Source organism: Haplochromis burtoni, unplaced genomic scaffold (assembly GCF_018398535.1).
Source record: "Haplochromis burtoni strain Fernald_Lab_line unplaced genomic scaffold, NCSU_Asbu1 Contig_264, whole genome shotgun sequence".
Lineage (NCBI taxonomy): Eukaryota > Metazoa > Chordata > Actinopteri > Cichliformes > Cichlidae > Haplochromis > Haplochromis burtoni.
This window is the reverse complement of record NW_024582625.1, coordinates 559,357-578,511: the sequence shown is the minus strand read 5'-3', so window position 1 is coordinate 578,511 and position 19,155 is coordinate 559,357. Positions and strand designations below refer to the sequence as shown.

General features: G+C 41.0%; 1 protein-coding gene across 7 annotated transcripts in view; it reads left to right on the top strand.

Moving 5' to 3' along the window:
* The first annotated feature begins 454 nt into the window (after window positions 1-454).
* Window positions 455-19,155, top strand: part of pclob (piccolo presynaptic cytomatrix protein b) — a 61,410-nt gene continuing 42,709 nt past the window's right edge. For 4 of the 7 annotated variants that reach the window (XM_042227485.1, XM_042227484.1, XM_042227482.1 and 1 more), the window contains exons 1-11: window positions 455-621; window positions 2,007-3,042; window positions 8,631-9,482; window positions 10,616-11,446; window positions 11,604-12,509; window positions 12,659-13,279; window positions 13,447-14,418; window positions 15,084-16,025; window positions 16,378-17,220; window positions 17,369-18,223; window positions 18,338-19,147. In XM_042227485.1, coding sequence (XP_042083419.1) covers window positions 2,236-3,042; window positions 8,631-9,482; window positions 10,616-11,446; window positions 11,604-12,509; window positions 12,659-13,279; window positions 13,447-14,418; window positions 15,084-16,025; window positions 16,378-17,220; window positions 17,369-18,223; window positions 18,338-19,147 — 8,439 coding nt within the window. In that variant the 5' untranslated portion in view covers window positions 455-621; window positions 2,007-2,235. Of the gene's footprint in view, window positions 622-654; window positions 901-2,006; window positions 3,043-8,630; window positions 9,483-10,615; window positions 11,447-11,603; window positions 12,510-12,658; window positions 13,280-13,446; window positions 14,419-15,083; window positions 16,026-16,377; window positions 17,221-17,368; window positions 18,224-18,337; window positions 19,148-19,155 lie in introns of those variants that run through there. The other 3 variants (XM_042227483.1, XM_042227481.1, XM_042227486.1) reach the window with 3 other exon arrangements.

The window sequence follows — 19,155 nt, the reverse complement described above, 5'->3', positions numbered from 1 at the left end:
CAGAGGGTCATAGCTTGCTCACTTTCTTAATGGTGCTCGGGCATGCTCACACTGCAAATCCAAAAGAGGACCTAGCACATACATAAAGCAGATGAGGCATTATTTGCCTTCCTTGTGCTCAGTGTTGATTTAAATCCACTGTGCTTTCAGGAACAAGAGAAATAAGTGAACGTGACAGGGGAGCGTCATTTGTCTAGAAAATGCAATTAATCGGGTATAACATTTAAAGTGATGTGAAATTATCCAGTGCTGCTCTTTTTTTTTTTTTATTATTATTATCCAGCTATACTGCAACTCACGATCACAGCAATGACATATCAAATCTGTCAGCGGCCACTGAGAAGACGTTCAGCATAAGGGTAAATTTTCAGGTCTGATCACACGTGACTCCAGGGGAAATAAATCGCTTGTCCCCTTTAATTTCAATTTCCGTGCGTGATATATATTGTGATCACCTGTCAGATGTGGCGCATGCGCGCAAAAGTGGGAGGCGGAGTGGATGCTGATCGCTCTCTATCCGCTGCCCTGTGCTCTCTATCCCCCGGCGATCAGACAGACACGGACAGGGGATATCTCAGGAAGGCTGGGCAGGATGGGGAGACAGATCAGCTGTTGATGAAGGTACTGTTTCTCTTCGGTTTCTCTTGAATTCTGCGCTTCAGTGTTTGACATTGTGACCGTGGAGGGTGAAGGATGCTTGGTTGCATGCAGGATGGGAGGAGGTGAGCGGGGGGCGCAGAGTGGATAACAGATGGTATTTCGGGAAATCACAGGGATGACAGAGCTGTTACTGGGTTTCGTCACAGTTTTACGCTGGTTTACAATAATCTAGAACAGTATACTACACATTAAGTATAAAAAATATTCGTTAAGATACCTGGTCAAGGACACAAGAAAAAGGTGAGAATGTGTTTTCCATTTTTTCGCTCACCCGTGGGCTTGGGCTGTTATCACCTCGTACCCTCTGCGGACTAAGATGTTGTCCGGTTTAGAATGGTTGGTGGTTATGCATGATGCCTTTTCATATCGGTAAAGCGCCGTGGATACGTCAGATCCACCGCGTATGAGTGAACCTGAGCTGCAAGTGAGCATTGCGTAGTAAACGCCGAACGCAGCTGTAATTGCCTATTTAGAAAGATAATTCGTCATCACAGACTTGTATTGCCCTTGATGTTGCTTTTGTCCAAGAAACTATCAGTATTTACTTCCCATGCATTATTTGCTGGGCCGCTACCCGGATGTGCCTGCAGTTTCTCCAGTGAAAGCGCTAGATTTCCTGTGTTTACTCGTCTGGCTGCTGTAAAACACGTCTTGCGTGACATTTTTCACTCCGTGACAATCGGTGCCATTCGGATAATGAAAATCGAATTCTGTCACCGTGAAAAAAATGGTGTTCTGGACCCGCGAGTCCACCTTCAATAGTCATTTTAATAGGATTTGTAGTAGCCCGGTCAATTGAGAGCAACATCCCCCCCCTGTACTGCACATTAGGCTGTATCGTAGGCTTTAACTGGCTGACAAGGATCTCTCTGATTTGTATAGGCTGCAAGCAGCATAGCGGTTCTGGTCCCGTCCATGGTACTGAAAGCAACAGTCGGTGTGGAGTAAATCAAAGAGAATGAATCTTTAATGGCTTTAATGACAAATAATAATAGTTCTAACCAGAATGGAAATAAATATAATTTATCAAACACCGGTGTGTCTAATACACAGATTCTTACAGAATATTTATATGAAAATTTCTCTATTGAAAACCATGCAGTTAATAGGTTCAGATAAGGATACACTTGTCTAAATCGAGTTAAGTACATATTGTGTAATGCATTGATGGTCTTCAAAGTTGAGTTATTAGATTAAGCCAACTTTATGTTAATGTTGAGTGGATGGGTGAAACTACGTTATCCTTTCTTCTACATACTTGTGGTCCGCAAATGTTACTCTCTTTCATTATCCCTCCCTTGTTTCTGTCACCTCACACATCCTCTCTTTGTCTGTCATGTATGTAGGAAGTCTGACGTAGATGCTGAGCCAGAGGAGAGCCCAGGGAGCAGCAGCAGTAGCAGCAGCAGCAGCAGGAGTGGGGCTGTAGATGCCCTCTCCACCGGTCCAGCCCCCCCTCAGGCATCTGTGGGAGAGCCGGGTCAAAGTGGAGACAGTTCCTGCTCTGACTCTGACAGTCCTGTAGATTCCAGCTCCTGCAAGGAGGAAGAGGGGGAGGACGAGGAAGACCCAACAATGTTCTCCTCCAAATTCCTTAGTGGGGCAAACCCCCTCAATGCCGTGTCCTCTGCTGTAAATAAGTTTGGTTTGTTTGGAGATGATGGTGAGGGGGATAAAAAATCACCTCCCCAGCAGGGGCAAAAGCAATCTGGAGAACAGAAGCCAACAGCAGGCTCTGGAAAAGACCATCAACAGCAACCGCATAAACCAGGCCAATCTCCCCCTATGCAAAAGACCCAACAACCTCCCATGCAAGGTTCACCACAGCTACATGGAAATGGACAAACTGGCCCCTCAAACAAACCTGCTGGGCAACAAACAACTTCAAAGACAGGGGCTCAACCTGAAGTCCAGCCTAAAGGAGAACCCCCCAAAAACCAACCTATACAGCAAAGTTCTCCTAAACCTGGAGCTCAACAACAGACAAGGATGCAGCAACAAAACCCCACTAAGACTGGTGCACAAAGGTCAACAAAGGTTGGGTCTGAGGTTGGAAAACAACAGCAGGCATCACCAAAAATTGGGCAGCAACAGCATGACTCGTCTAAGGCAGGACCAGAGCAGAAAGGCATCAGGGCCACATTCCAACAGCAGTCTTCTGATAAGCAAGGGAGTAAGGGACCTGGTCCAACTGGCATGACACAAGCAGGGTCTTCATCACCTGGAACAGCCAAAGCAAGATCTCAGTCAACAGCAGTAGCAAAGCTTTGCCCAGTGTGTAAAACAACACAACTTACAAAAGAACCAGCTAACCATAAAACCTGTACACAGTGTAAAATGGATGTGTGCAGCTTGTGTGGCTTCAGCCCTCCAGACTCTAATGTAAGTAGTGGTTTAATTTAGTCTTTATGTGATCTATTTTATGCTTTCTCGTAACTTTGCTTCAATGCAAATGTTCTTTTATTTGATACTACAAATTTTAAGCAGTTTTCTTTGGTTGGATACTTTTGCTATACACTACACTTACAGAATTAATACATATGTAATTAAAAATATTAATGCAGTATAGTTTTAATTGATATCATGAGACAATGAGGGCAAATGGCCAGGAGTTGAATGGTTATTCATTTGCATCTATCAATGCATCTTAAAAGTTCGGAATATCATAAAAAATGCATTTTGTCATTTAATTAAAAAAGGTAATATTTAATGCACATTTAAATATTTCAAGCCTTTTTGTTTTCATTTTGACAATCACAAAAATACAAAAATCAGTGTCTCACATTATTCAAATATTTCAGTTTGAGATTAAAACTACAGTATAAATACCGTGTATGCCTCAGTCTAATTCAGTGCACGCAACCTCAGTCACGGGGAAGACTGCTGACTTGACTGCTGTTCAGGTGGTGATCTTCGACACCCTCTACAAGGAGGGTAAGCCACAGAAGATCATTGCTGAAACGGCTGCCTGTTTGCAGAGTGCTGTATCATAGAATATTCATGGAAATTTGACTGGAAGGAAAAAGTGTTGTAGGAAGAGGTGCACAAGCAACATGGATAAGTGCAGCCTTGAGAGGACTGTTAAGACCAATCGATTGAAGAACTCCGAAGAGCTTTGCATAGAATGAAGTAACATGTTAGTACAATACTGTGAACAAATCTTGAGCCACCCCTCATTTCTTTATATTTTGCTATGAAAATGTGAGATATGTTCAGCTGTTTTCTGAAGCTGGTGCAAAACTACATGGAAATGCAATGTAGAACGCAAAAATAGTGTTTGTATAATTCTGACAAGCTTGGAAGTCGGTCTTTGGTATGACCACCTTTATTCACCAACACAGCTTGAAATCTAATAGGCAGGTTTTCTTGTAATTTCTTTAAGTAGTCTTCAGCAATAGTTTTCCAGTCTTTCTGAAGGATGTTCAGCCTCTTCTTTGGATGTTGGTTGCCTTTTATTCCATTGTATCCCAAGATGATCACACACTGTTTCAGTAATGTTAAATGCTAGATTCTCAAGTGATCAATCTATGACTAACAGTCTTCCACTGTGTTTTTCTATCCAGGTATGCTTTAGGCAGTATATTTGAGATCATTTTCATGCTGAAAATGAAGCTGTTGCCAATCAGCCATTTTCGACTTGGTATTGCTTGATGGAAAATCTGATGGTAGATTTTTATGTGCCAGAGGCTGAAATGCAGCCCCAAAACATGAGAGTGTCCAGCGTGTTCTACAGATACCTTTAGACACTCACAGTACTCACTGTTGTACTTCTCTTCTGACATCCTTTGTATGTACTGATGATGATTTGAACTAAAATTTAGTTTTGCTACTGATTTTCTGGAGTACTTTGGCATACTTCCCTGTTTTCCTTCCTTAAGATTAACTAATTTACAGCCACCCTTCTACTGAGACCATTTCAAGATTCACTGAATAGTACATGGATCAACTTAAGGACCAGTGTCAGGTGTTTGCTTGATTTCTTTCCTATTTCTCAAGAACATGACTGTCAGATACTACTCATATCTTATTGATGGTCTAAGGAGCTTGGAAAGAAAAGCGTCTCGACTTCTTTAAGTTGCTTGAAAACGTTTCACCTCTCATCTGAGAAGGTTCTTCAGTTCTAAGGTCAAATGATGGAGAGTCCCAGATTTAAGCCCTATGGGAGTCCCCCAAGAGGGACAATGGACCCCCTAATGATCCTCTACCTAATCACCAAGGTGTGAAAATGGGTGTAGGCTACAATCAGCCAACCATCTGTCTTCTCTGTCCAAAATGTGAACATTGGTGTCCTCGATGTAGTGACCTTTGTACTTTAGATGCAGATGGACCGCCGAGTCTTGTCCCGTCGAGGTGGCTCTTCTATGTTGTGCCATGCGTTTATGAAGTGGCTGTTTGCTCTCTCCAATGTAGAGGTCTGAGCATTCCCTGCTACACTGTACAGCACTGTTGCTGTACAGTGTAGCAAGGAACAGTCTACATTAAACAACGATGACCTGGATGACTGAGAACCTTCACAGACATCCTATTGATGGTTTTCTTTAGTCCTGACACATTTTCTTTTTTCTCCACTTGTCAAATTTCTGCAAAATTTTAAGTAAACTCTGTATAACATGTTAAGAAATGCAGAGTTTTCAGCTAGTAGCTCTTTGGGAATCTATATCTATAACAATTTATAACTATAGCAATTTATAACTATAGCTAGTTATAAATAAAGTATCTAAAACTTGTATTAACTATTTTATGCCTTTGAAACTGTGTTATTTTTGGACTTTTCATTGATTTAATTTCAGAAGAAATTATATAATTTTGCGATGTGCTGCTGGTAACAAATGTGCCTAAATATATAATTTAAAATTGGTTCTTGGCTAACTTGTCTGTTATGTGTATGTATATGACACTAGTTCATTCATTGAGTTAGGTGCCTTTTTATGCTTGATTGAATCATAGGCCAGTGTTATCTTGGCTAAGGAGAAAGATATTTCCATTTTCAGCAGGATTTAGCTCATGCACACAGTGCCAAAACTACTAACAAATAATTCGCTGACTATCTTGTCACTGTGCTTGATTGGTCAGCCACCTCACCTGACCTGAACCTCATTAAAAATCTGTAGGGTATTGTCAAGAGGAAGATGAGAAACACCTGACCTGAGAATGTATACAAGATGAAGGTTGCTGTTAAAGCAACTTGATCTTCAAGAACACCTTAGCAAGCTGGTCTGCTGTATGTCACAACACAGCATATTATTAATAATAATAATAATAATAATAATAATAATACATTTTATTTGAGGGCGCCTTTCAAAAACCCAAGATCACCTTACAAAAGAACAAAATTAATAAAAGAAGCAATAGTCATAAAATAAGTTAAAATTGCAAAGCAGAACTTGACAACAGATAAAATCAGCACTAAAGCGAATAAGCCAGTTTGAACAGATGTGTTTTGAGCTGTGACTTAAATGTGGGAAGAGAGTTTATATTTCTTATGGCTGGAGGAAGAGAGTTCCAGAGTCGAGGAGCAGAGCGACTGAAGGCTCTTTTCCTCATAGTGGTAAGACGTGCGGACGGAACAGTAAGATGAATAGCAGATGAGGATCGGAGAGGGCAGGAAACAGTGGTGATATGGAGCAGGTCACACAAATAGGAAGGAGCAGATTTATGGATACATTTGAACGTGAGAAGTAAGATTTTAAAGTTTATCCTGGCTTCTATGGGCAACCAGTGAAGCTGCTGAAGAACTGGCCTAATATGAGCTCTTGAAGGAGTACGCGTTATGACCCGAGCTGTGGAATTTTGAAGAAGTTGGAGTTTATGAAGGGACCTTTTAGGGAGACCAAATAAGAGGGAATTGCAGTAATCAATGCGGGACGTAATACGACTATGGACAAGGATGGCAGCAGCATGGGGAGTAAGGAAGGGGCGTAAGTGGAAATATGCAGACCAGGTTATGTAATTAATGTGGGACTGGAATGAAAGAGTATTATCAAGTATGACACCCAAACTCTTAACTTGAGGGGAGGAAAGGGTGGGAGAACTTTCAATGTTAATGGAAAAACTGTGGCATTTGGATAAGATAGAGGCTGTACCAACAAGTAAAACGTCTGTTTTATTACTGTTTAGTTTAAGAAAATTGGAGGAGAACCAGGATCTAATCTCAATAAGACAGTTTGAGAGGGAGGTAGGTGGGAGGGATGAATTGGGTTTAGAAGAAATGTAGAGCTGGGTGTCATCGGCATAACAGTGAAAATTTATATTATATTTTCGGAATATATGACCAAGAGGGAGCATGTAAATAATGAATAAAAGAGGCCCTAATACTGAACTCTGGGGCACACCAGCAGAAACAGGATGGAGACTTGAAGAATGGGATTTAAATTGGATAAACTGAGTGCTGTCTGAGAGATAGGAGGTGAACCAGGCAAGGGCCGTATGTCTAATGCCAATGGATGCTAGCTGGTTCAGGAGGATATTGTGAGAAATGGTATCAAACGCCGCACTAAGATCAAGAAGGATGAGGATGGATAGGAGACCAGAATCAGCTGCCATCAGAAGGTCATTGATAATCCTTAACAAAGCAGTTTCTGTCATTGATTGGGGCGGAAACCAGATTGAAATTGTTCATAGAGATTATGGTTATTGAGGTGTAAGTGAAGCTGGGAGGCAACAATTTTTTCAAGAATTTTTGAAATAAAGGGGAGATTTGATATAGGGCGAAGATTATCAAAGTTATGGGGGTCTGCACCAGGCTTTTTGAGAGTTGGAATAACAGAAGCCTTTTTCAGAGATGAAGGAACGATTCCAGTGTTAAGGGAGGAATGTATAATACTGGTTATGAGAGGAGCTAATGAGGGAAGACAGGCTTTAACTAACACAGTGGGAAGAGGGTCAAGGTGACAGGTGGATGATTTAGATTTTATAATAAGATTAGATACATCAGTTATGGAGGGAAGAGGAAAGCTTGAAAAAAAGTGAGGGGAAACAGGAAGTCTACTTCAGAGTTGGAAGCTCCTGCAGAGTTAAGTTGACGGTGGATATCTGAGATTTTACGGGTGAAAAAAGACATAAGAGAATTACAAAAGTCAGCAGAATACATATGGGAGGGGAATATGTCTGGAGGTTTTGTAATTTTACTGAACAATGAAAAGAGAGACCTTGAGCTACCTTCATTAGAACTGATTAAACCAGAGTAGTATGCGGATTTGGCTGAAGCAGTGCAGTCCTTATAGAACAAAACATAAACATTATACATTTCTTTATGTAGTCCATTTTGATCCAATAGTATGTTTTCAAGGAGCTCCAATCATGTATTGAATGTATAAATGAACATATTTTTCAGAGGTTTGATATTTTGTGTTGTAAATCCTTTTTTGATTGATATTCTTATAATCTGAGATAGAGATTTCTGATTTTCCTGAGATATAAACTATAATCAAAATTGCTATCTTTTATCTAACAATTAAAGACTTGAAATATTTCACTTAATGTGTTTTAGCACATTAGCACATACTTTGAACAAAGTATATTGTTCAAAGTACTTTGCAATGTCTTTTCACATTCACACACAAGGGGTTTTACAGTTTTGGGTTCAATGTCTTACCAAAGGACACTGAACCCTTACCGTGCTAGTAGTGGGCAAGCTACTTGGCAACCCCAAAGCTCTTACAAGATGAAATATTGTACTATTGCAAGTATTGTACATTTTATGTCATGTATTTGAAAACTGCTTTTAGATTGTGTTTAATTAGTATTGAATTAACACGGGTTTAGCACTGGTAGAGCTAAATCAATCTGGTACCATTATTGAATCACTAGTTTTTACAATTTTTTCTTTTCAAAAGTTTCAAAACTCAGTTGTGATGTCCCTTGAATAATTTGGGGAAATGTACTTTTTTCTTCTTTCACCTTATTACATTATGTGCATCTATCTGCACATATCTTTTAATAAATTTATTTATCTTTGTTTTTTTGTACAGGCACACGAGTGGCTTTGTCTTACTTGCCAAATACAGAGAGCTCAAGGATCTTCTGAACTGCCAGGACCTCCCATGAAAAACCCCACACCTAACAAAATGTCTGGTCCCCAAAAACAGACACCATCAGCTGCTGAGCCTGTCAAAAAGGAAATATCAGCACCAGGTTCACCGCAGAAAATCCAGTCTAAATCAACAAAAGTGCCAGAAAAGGCAGAAGCTGCTAAAGGACCGGAGGCTCAAAAAAAAGGCAGTCCAGCACCTGTTCAGAAAATGACACCTGAGGCCCAGAGAGCATCAGGATCTCCTAAGCCACACCAAACTAATCAGACTGAACGCAAGCAAAGCAGTGCCACCTCAGCACCCCAGCAGCAGTCAGGAGGTTTATTTGGCTTTGGAGGTACTAAAACTGAAACTGCAAAGACAGAAGATTCAGTGACTGGAAAGATGTTTGGCTTTGGTTCGTCTATTTTTAGTTCTGCATCTAATTTGATAGCTTCTGCTGTTCAAGATGAGGCTAAAACAACTCCACCGGTTTCTCCTAAAATGCAATCTTCCAAGGAGACCAAACCGCCTTCTATCCAAAAGTCAGAACAAGACAAGAAACAAGAACAACCTCAACAAGCAAAGGTTCATCCAGCTGGACAGGCAAAAGCAGAAAAATCCCTGCCAGTCACTCCAAAGACAGCAGCAACTTCCCACACTGCTCCGACTACAAGCCAATCCACTTGTCCTCTCTGTAAAATAGTGCTTAACATGGGCTCGAAGGATCCTCCCAACTACAACACATGCACTGAATGCAAAACCGTTGTCTGCAATCAATGCGGTTTTAACCCCATGCCAAACGTTAATGAGGTAAGAGGTGCAGTTTACTGAAGTAACTTAGGAAAATTAAAATAAAATGTATATCTTTATAATTTTGGAGTTTTAAAGGGTCAGTACATTTGTTTGCTGTAATATTTTACAGATTTCTCAGAAGTGTCTTTTACTTGGACTTCTGAGGCATGCTTAAGAATTAAGCTTGTTGAAGCTGTTAAGATCCTTTTTTATGTTATTTCATAGATTGGAGAGCTATTATCAAAGAACCATTACATGTTAGATGATATCCAAAATTTTGTTACATTTGAGCGTTTTTCACAAAGTTTTATGAACACAGAAGTTACCCGAGAAAGCTGTTTTGTTTTTGTTTGTTTTTGTTTTCATGTGCAGTCCTGTTGAACGTCTGATACTTTGACTATGAGTCACACTGAGAATGCTATTTGTCAGATCCTTTAATCATGCTGAGCAGGGGAAGGCTCACACTCCTGCAAACAGCTGTCTTTTCCATTAGACCTAGATCTCTTTTCAAGTAAAAGGGAGTGGCATTTTATTTCTTTCAATAATGTTACCACTCTTATATGGTTATATAACAGAAACAAGAAATAAAAATGCTCAGTAATGCTTGAACAGTGTTGTTGCTTTTTCACATTCATACTGTGCAAGTTCCTGTTCTTGGATTTTGGACAAAGACATTTACTTTTAAAGGTGTTTTCAAAATACATCACTGCTCAAAGTAAAGCCTTTGAGGGTAAATGACAAAGTACCTACTGTGTTGTGATACTGCCTTAAACTAAAATAATACTATCATTATTGCTCTCAGCTTTTTAATTTGTAAGTTAAACAAATAGTTATTGGCGATTAATCCTTCTTTAAGCTTTTGTTTTGCTGCACTATTTTTAGTTGGAAAACCAAATTTATTTGGATACAGTTAAAATACATTACATTGTCTCATGTGAATATTTGGTGCTACAAATAGTACCATAAAGTACTATCCCAATCTTAAGCTGATTTTTGGACCACCACAGTTCTTGCTTACTGTAGTTATAAAAATTTTTGTGCATTTGTATTTCTATGGTTCTTTTCTCTTTTTGTGGTTTTTTTTCCATAAGACTGTTTTTGTGTTTTTATGATTAATACATTTATAATGTATTTTATGCTGTTCTTTTAAGGGGAAGGAGTGGCTATGTCTAAACTGCCAGGTGAAACGGGCTGCTGGAGGAATTGAACCTCAAATTGATACATCTTTGGGAAAATCTTTCAAAAAGACTACTCCCACACAGCCTACACCACAGAAGACTAATGCACCAGGCTCTCCCCAGAGAAAAGTACCAACATCAGCACCACAGCCAGCAAAGACTAAAGAACCAGATAGTCAAAAGGCAGTCAGCCCAGCTCCTGGTCAGACAGCATCTCAGGAGAACAAGAAGACACAACCGCAGCAGACGAATCAAACTGTAGGAAAGCAGGAAAGCACCACTAAAGCTGCACAGCAAGAGTCCGGAGGCCTCTTTGGTTTTGGTGGTACTAAAACTCAGCCTGATGCTACAAAGCCTGCAGATTCAGTGACAGGGAAAATGTTTGGTTTTGGTTCCTCCATTTTCAACTCTGCATCTACTTTGATTACCACAGCTGTTCAAGATGAACCTAAAAGTACACCACCTGTTTCTCCCAAGATGTCTGCTGCAAAGGATTCTAAACCCCCCACTTCGAAATCTCCTCTTCCAGTCAAGAAGCTGGAAGAGGCCAAAAAAACAGAGGAACTACAGAAAGCCAAGGGCTCACCACCAGTACAGCCAAAAGCAGACAAGCCATCATCAGAGCAACCAAAGAAAGCATCAGCTCCACCAGTTGTTTCCAAGGCAGGCCAGTCTACCTGCCCTCTCTGTAAACTGGAACTTAATGTGGGCTCTAAAGATCCTCCCAACTATAATACTTGTACTGAGTGCAAAAACACTGTCTGCAACCAGTGTGGATTTAATCCTATGCCAAATGTTAAGGAGGTAAGTTAAGAAGAATTGTGTCGAATATAACAATTTATTTGAACAATAACTGTGACATTATGTCTTTTTTATTGTTGTTACTTTAAAATGTCTTAACATTAAACTGTATTCCGCAGCACGACTGATTGAATTTTTAAATATTGTTGCTCCATTGTAGGTGAAGGAGTGGCTATGTCTCAACTGTCAGATGCAGAGAGCACTGGGAGCATCGGAACCTCCAGGAACTCCCATGATGAAAATACAGGCTTCACCGAGTAAAGTCACTGCACAAGACAGTGCCCTAAAGAAGGAAACTCCCCCAGTGGATAAACTTCAAAAGAAAGAGAATGTGACATCTGCTGAATCTAAATTAAAGGAGCCCTCTCCATCAAGCTCACCTCAGCGGAAAGTGCAAAAGCCAGGAGAACAGCTGGCAAAGACTGAAGATGTGAAAGGATCTGAAAGTCATAGGCAGGCCAGTCCAGCTTCTGGTCAGAAAAATGCACAGCAAAGGTTGAAGACAGGTCCTCAGAAGCCAACAGATCAGATAAATCAACCAGGATCTAAAAGGGGTAGTACAGCATCGACACAAGGGGAATCTGGATCGTTCTTTGGCTTTGGCAGTTCTACAACTCAACCTGATTCTGCAAAGACCCCTGAATCACTAGGTGGAAAAATGTTTGGCTTTGGTAGCTCCATCTTCAGTTCTGCATCGACTTTAATAAACTCAGCTGTCCAAGATGAATCCAAAAAGACACCACCAGTGTCTCCTAAGATGTTTTCTGCACGTGACTCCAAGTCTCCCACTGTCAAGAAACCGGTACAGGAGAAAACATCAGAGCAACCACAAAAAGACAAAGGTTCACCATCAGTACAGACAAAAGCAGGCAAACCTCCTGAAGAGGCATCCAAGACAGCACCTGCATTGCCTGTCGTTTCTAAGACAGGCCAGTCAACTTGTCCTATCTGTAAACTGGAACTCAATATGGGTTCTAAAGACCCTCCCAACTACAACACCTGTACTGAGTGCAAAAACACTGTCTGCAACCAATGTGGATTTGATCCTATGCCAAATGTTAAGGAGGTAAGAAAATACTTGAACAATCACCTATACATATTACATATATAAATGTTTGTCAATGAACTTATTACAGTCTTTTAATAGTAAAATATTCTATTGCATTAAAATTACCCTGACTATATTTTAATTAATTTTTCCTTGCTTTAATATAGGGGAAGGTGTGGTTATGTCTCAACTGTCAGATGAAAAAACCAGCAGAGCAACCAGAAAAGCCACCGCAGAGCCAAAAGACAGGACCTCAAAAACCACCTGAACAGAGAAATCCAACTGAAATCAAAAAGAGTAGTATTACATCCACTACACAAGAGGAGTCTGGAGCTTTCTTTGGATTTGGCCGTTCCACACCTCCCTCAGATTCTACAAAGCCTGGTGAATCACGGGGTGGAAAAATGTTTGGCTTTGGTACCTCCATCTTCAGTTCGGCTTCGACTTTAATAAACTCAGCTGTCCAAGATGAATCCAAAAAGACACCACCAGTTTCTCCTAAGCTTCCTGTCTCAAAGGCGAGTGAATCACCATTTGTTCAGAAGCAGGAGCAGGAGAAGAAGGCTGTGCAAGTTCAAGAAGCCAAGACCTCTCCCTTGATACAAGCCAAAGTAGAGAAAGAGCCAGCTTCACCAGCTCTTCCAAAGGCAGGCCAATCTACCTGTCCGCTCTGTAAGATGAAACTCAACTTTGGCTCAAAGGAACCGCCAAACTACAGCAAATGCACTGAATGCAAGAACACTGTGTGTAACCAGTGTGGATTCAATCCAATGCCAAATGTGTCAGAGGTAGGAGAAGCAATAATTACTCATTTTACTTTAATAAAACTTCAATAAAATGCACGGCATAAATTACATATATAGACCTGTAATTGAATTGTTATTACAACATTAATTTAGATGTTAATATTATTTAAATGTTTCATATTTTAATAAAATATACTTTGTTTTTGCAGGTAAAGGAATGGTTATGTCTGAACTGTCAGATGCAGAGAGCTCTTAGTGCAGCTGAACCCACAGGGCCTCCTGTGAAACACCTCCATGGAGATAAAAAAATTTCTCCATCTGCTGTACATCAGAAAGCAATAGTTACTGATCAAGTGGAAACTAAAAAGGAAATAAAATCAGATGCAGCTCCTAAGATGGAGACTCCAGGGGCTTACATACTTCAAAAGAAGGACACAGCCACACTAGGCTCTCCTCAGAAGACACGGTCCACAGCAGTAGCACCTTCATCTAAGGAGGCTAAAGGACCCGAAAGTGAAGGACATCCTAGCCCAACTCCTGGTGAGAAAAAGCCTCTTGATATTTCAGTTCCATCAGGCCCTGAGAAACCAACTGACCAGGGAAGTCAACCGGGATTAAAACAGAGTAAGGTCACCACAGTCACACAAGAGGAGTCTGGAAACCCACTAGGTTTGGGTGGTAAAATCGTAACTGATACTTCAAAAACAACAGAATCCATCAGTGGAAAGATGTTTGGCTTTGGATCTTCCATTTTCAGCTCAGCATCCACTTTGATATCATCTGCAGCTCAAGATGAATCACGGACCACACCACCAAGCTCTCGAAAAATGTCTGCGCCAGCACAAGTCTCACCGAAGATGTCTGCTGCAACCAAGAGTTCTTCAAAAAGTACACCAACAGTTTCTCCCAAGATGTCACCGGCAAGGGAGCCCAAAACTCTTCCTCAGAAGCCAGAACAAAAGAAGAAACCAGAAGAATCCCACCAAAGCAAAGATGATAAAGCTCTACCACAAGTAGCAAAAGTGTCTCATATGGCTCCTAATGCAGGCCAGACAACCTGTCCACTGTGTAAGGCTGAGCTTAACATAGGCTCCAAGGACCCACCTAACTATAACACCTGCACTGAGTGCAAGAACATTGTCTGCAACCAATGTGGATTTAATCCCATGCCAGTAGGAGAGGTAAGTACATGACTACAAGATTTAAAAAATATTGTCTGTTTTCCACATTGCCTGTAGTGTCAAAACAATCAAATACCACCATGCTGGCAGCAGTTATAGTCTCAGGCATGTTTTTGTGGTCATCTGTGTCCATGTCTGTGCATCTCAGACTTGAAAACATCTCAAACACACCATGTGTTTTTTTTTTTTAAATTTAGCCAAACACTGTAGTGTACTCAGAATTTAGTTATCAAAAGTCAATGCCACTGTGAGCTGAAAATATGCCTTTTGTCATAATTAATAAATCAGATGATAATTCTTATAAAATTTAATATAAATGGCTAATAGGATTAAAAGATATAGTGATGATGTCTTATAAAGAGAAGTTAAAACATTTTTCAAGCCATTATCCAATGCTCTATCTCAGGAGCAGAGGTAATATAATAATCCTATTTCACTTTGGGCCAGATACTGTGTAGGTGACTTTAATCTTTGGTACCAGCCTTTTGAATTCAATCATTAAAAGTTGCTTTTTAAAGTAATTTATTTGTAGATGTATCATCTGTGGTATTAAACTATATTTAAGTAGATATTTGATGAATTTGTTTTGATGCATAATGTATACATTTGATGATATAATCTGTAGTTATAAAGCATCACTTAACCAAGTGTCTATTATATTTTAGGTAAAAGAGTGGCTGTGTCTTAATTGTCAGATGAAAAGAGCAGTAGGAGCTTCTGAGCTTACTGGACCTCCATCACTAAAGTCACAAATGTCACCCAATAAAGTTTCTTTACCTGCTACAGTCCAGTCGAAGGAATCTTCCAAACTGACTACTCCTCAAACAAAGGACAGTCCAGACACAGCTGTACAACAGCAAACCTCAGAAGCAGTCTCCCCACAAAGAAAACAATCAACAGCATCTGTGAAACAGGCTAGCCCAGCACCTGAACGTAAAACATCGGAAGAAAAAGCGAAAACAGCTCCTGAAAAAGTCCCAGATCAGGCAACCCAACCTGGTCGTAAGCAAACTAATGCCACAGCAGCAACACAGCAAGAGTCAGGAGGCTTCTTTGGCTTTGCTGGTCCTAAGCCTCAACCTGAAGCTGCAAAGTCTGCAGAGTCAATGAGTGGAAAAATGTTAGGCTTTAGTTCTTCAATCTTCAGTTCTGCATCTACTTTGATAACCTCAGCAGTTCGGGACCAGCCAAAAACTACTCCACCAGTTTCACCTAAGATGTCTCCTGCAAGGGAAACCAAATCTTCCACTGTAAAGAAACCAGAACAGGAGACGAAATCTGATCAACCAGAGCAGATAAAGGGTCCACCATCAATCCAGTCAAAAGCAGAAGAGATGAAGCTCCCTGCTTCCCAGAAGCTGGAGCAGCAGAAGTTAACTGAGCCATCCCTGCAGACCAAAACACCAGCATCAAGACAGATGCCATTAGAATCTCCAAAGGCAGCAGCTTCCCAAGCAGCTGTCAAACCAGATCAGTCTACCTGCCCACTCTGTAAGGTCAAACTTAACACTGGTTCCAAGGATCTGCCCAACTACAATACCTGCACTGAATGCAAAAACACTGTGTGCAACCAGTGTGGATTTAACCCTATGCCAGACGGAACTGGGGTAAGACTAAGAAGAAAACAAAACATGTTATTATTGACACTTTGTATTTAACTAATATCATCAGACTTATACTTTTGAAATGTCTCTTGTTGACCTAGATTTCAGGATTTCAAGGAATATTCATCCAGGATTTAGGAATATTAAATAATGAAAAAATACTACGTATTACTAGATGTATTACAGCATTGGAAAAGTAAACTAAAATAAAAATAACTAGTTTAATAAGCAATCAGTATTTGTAAATAGATCACCTAACAGTATGTGTGTGTGTGTGTGTGTGTGTGTGTGTGTGTGTGTGTGTGTGTGTGTGTGTGTGTGTATAACTTTTAATTTTATTTAATTTTTTTTTCAGGCAAAGGAGTGGTTATGTCTTACCTGCCAGATGCAGCGGGCTCTAGGAGTAACAGAGCCTCCATCAGTAATTTCAGTGAATGCTCAGACACCTGCAAAACCCCAAAAGAAAGATGTCACCAGCCCAGCTGAACCTGAAAAGAAGGTGTATTCAGCACAGCAGTCACCTCAGAGGAAACTATCCATAACGGCACAGCCTGCTACATCTGAGACTAATGTCAAGCCAGAGGTTCACAAACAGGCCAGCCCGGTTTCTTCTCAGAAAATACAACAGAAGCCCCAGAAAACATCAGCTCCTAACAAATCACCAGACCAAATCAGGCAGCCTGAACGTAAGCTGAGTACTGCCACTCCACCACCACGAAAAGAATCGGGAGGCTTCCTTGGATTTGGCAGTGGTAAATCTCAACCTGATGCTGAAAAGCAGGCAGAGTCTGTGACGGGGAAAATGTTAGGCTTTGGTTCTTCTATTTTCAGTTCTGCATCCACTTTGATTACCTCAGCTGTTCAGGACCAGCCTAAGACTCCACCAGTTTCTCCCAAGTTATCCCCTGCAAAAGAGATCAAATCCCCTGCTACCCAGGAGAAAACCAAGGCTGAACAACCCCAGCTGATCCAGACACCACCATTAGTCTCAGCCAAAGTTGACAAGGCTCCATCAGAACCTCCAAAAACAGGTGAAGCCTCCCAAACCACCGTCAAACAAGGCCCGTCCACCTGTCCACTTTGTAAGGCTGGGCTCAACATAGGGTCTAAGGATCTGCCTAACTACAATGTCTGTACTGAATGCAAGAAAACTGTCTGTAACCAGTGTGGATTTAACCCAACACCAAATGAAACGGAGGTAAATAAACCAAAAATGTAGTTATTAAAATGTATGTTATGTATAATATATACGTTATGTTTTCTTAACTGTGGTGATTTATGCTTTTATTTTAAAAATTTAGTTGTTAAAGACACACTTACTCAAAATAATATGCTTTTCCTTGTAGATTAAGGAGTGGTTGTGTCTGACTTGCCAGATGCAACGAGCCCTCACAGCAGCTGAATCAGTACAGCCTCCACCGATGAAACCTCAGGCATCACCCAGCAAAGCATCCGCACCTGCCGCTGAGCAAAAAGATGTCTCTGAGACTAAAACGAAAGATATTATTCCCACACAGAAAACAGACGTATTAGAGAAAAAGCAGAAAGAAAGTCCAAAACCAGAGGCACCAGCAGAGAAAATGGATATCGTACATCGAACTCCAGATATGGTTCCACCTGCAAAAGACACCACAGCTACTGTTTCAGCTGAAGCAAAAGAGGAGAAAGTTAGTTCACTGTCTGCCAAGGATGTTCAAGCCATCACTGCACCTCCAAGCGAAGAAAGACAACTGCCTTCCCAAGGTGCACCTGTTACCACTAATGCTGAAACTTCAGCTATGAAGAAAAGTGATCTCACACCAAGTTTTCCTCTACCTAAAGAAGATTCAGAAAAGGAAAAGGATAAAGTTGAAACACTTCAGAAAACAGCTGAACAGCTGATTATATCCTCTGATCAAATACAGGAAAAACAACCCCTAAGCAAAGAATCACACCAAGTTGTTGCTCAGAAACCACAACTGGAAAAGAAGCAACCTCAGCCAGTCAAGGCTCCTCTATCAGAGCAGACAACAGTGGATAAAACACCAATAGAGTCTGAAAAACCAGAAGCTGCTCCCAAAGGGGCTGACTCTACTTGTCCACTCTGTAAAGCAGAACTCAACATGGACTCCAAAAATGTTCCAAACTACAACACCTGCACTGACTGCAAGACCACTGTGTGCAACAAGTGTGGATTTAGTCCTATGCCAAATGTAACAGAGGTAATTAAGTGTTTTATCAGTGTAGAATGCCTATTTAGACATAGTTCTAGTATTGGTTTGAATTTGCTTGTGTGAGAGAGAGATTGACAGAGCTCATGTGTGTTTTTCATACAGGTAAAGGAATGGCTATGTCTCAACTGCCAGATGCAGAGAGCACTTGGAGCCTCTGAACCTCCAGGCCTACCAATGATAAAACCACAACCTTCACCAAGCAAAGAGGTCCCTGCCAGCACACAGAAGACAGACATCTTGACAGCTTCTAAGAAAGATGTTTCTAAGCCAGATGTACCCAAAGGTGACCTTGTTAGCATTCCTGCAGCCAAAGAAACTGTCTCCCCTGTCAATATTGACCTAACTAAGGAGGTTGCTCCAAAAGTTGCTTCATTGCCTGACAAAATGATTTCATCCACTATCATAAAGACGGATGTTTCGCAAAAGCCTTCTGCAGAGACTCCCAAGGGACAGCCAGACACACCCCAGCAACAAACTCCAAAAATTCAGCCTGCCGCTCCCCCTGATTCAAAGACAGAAAAGGCACCCCCTCAACAGGCTCCAAAAGCTGCATCTTCTTTAGCTAAGTCTGCTCTTCCATCAGACCAAGAAGCAAGAAAGGCACCCCTTCAACAGCCTCCAAAAGCTGCGACCCCTCCAGCTAAATCTGCTCCATCACCTGTTCAGCCTGCAAAACAGGAATCAGGAGGCTTTTTTGGTTTTGGCAGTCCTAAAACACAGCCTGCTGCTGCAAAATCTGCTGAGTCAGTGACAGGAAAGATGTTTGGCTTTGGGTCATCGTTCTTAAGCTCTGCATCCAATTTAATAACATCAGCTGTTCAAGATGAGCCTAAAACTACACCACCAACGCCACGTAAAATGTCCACCACAGCCAGTGTCACTCCTAAAACTACACCACCAACGCCACGTAAAATGTCCAC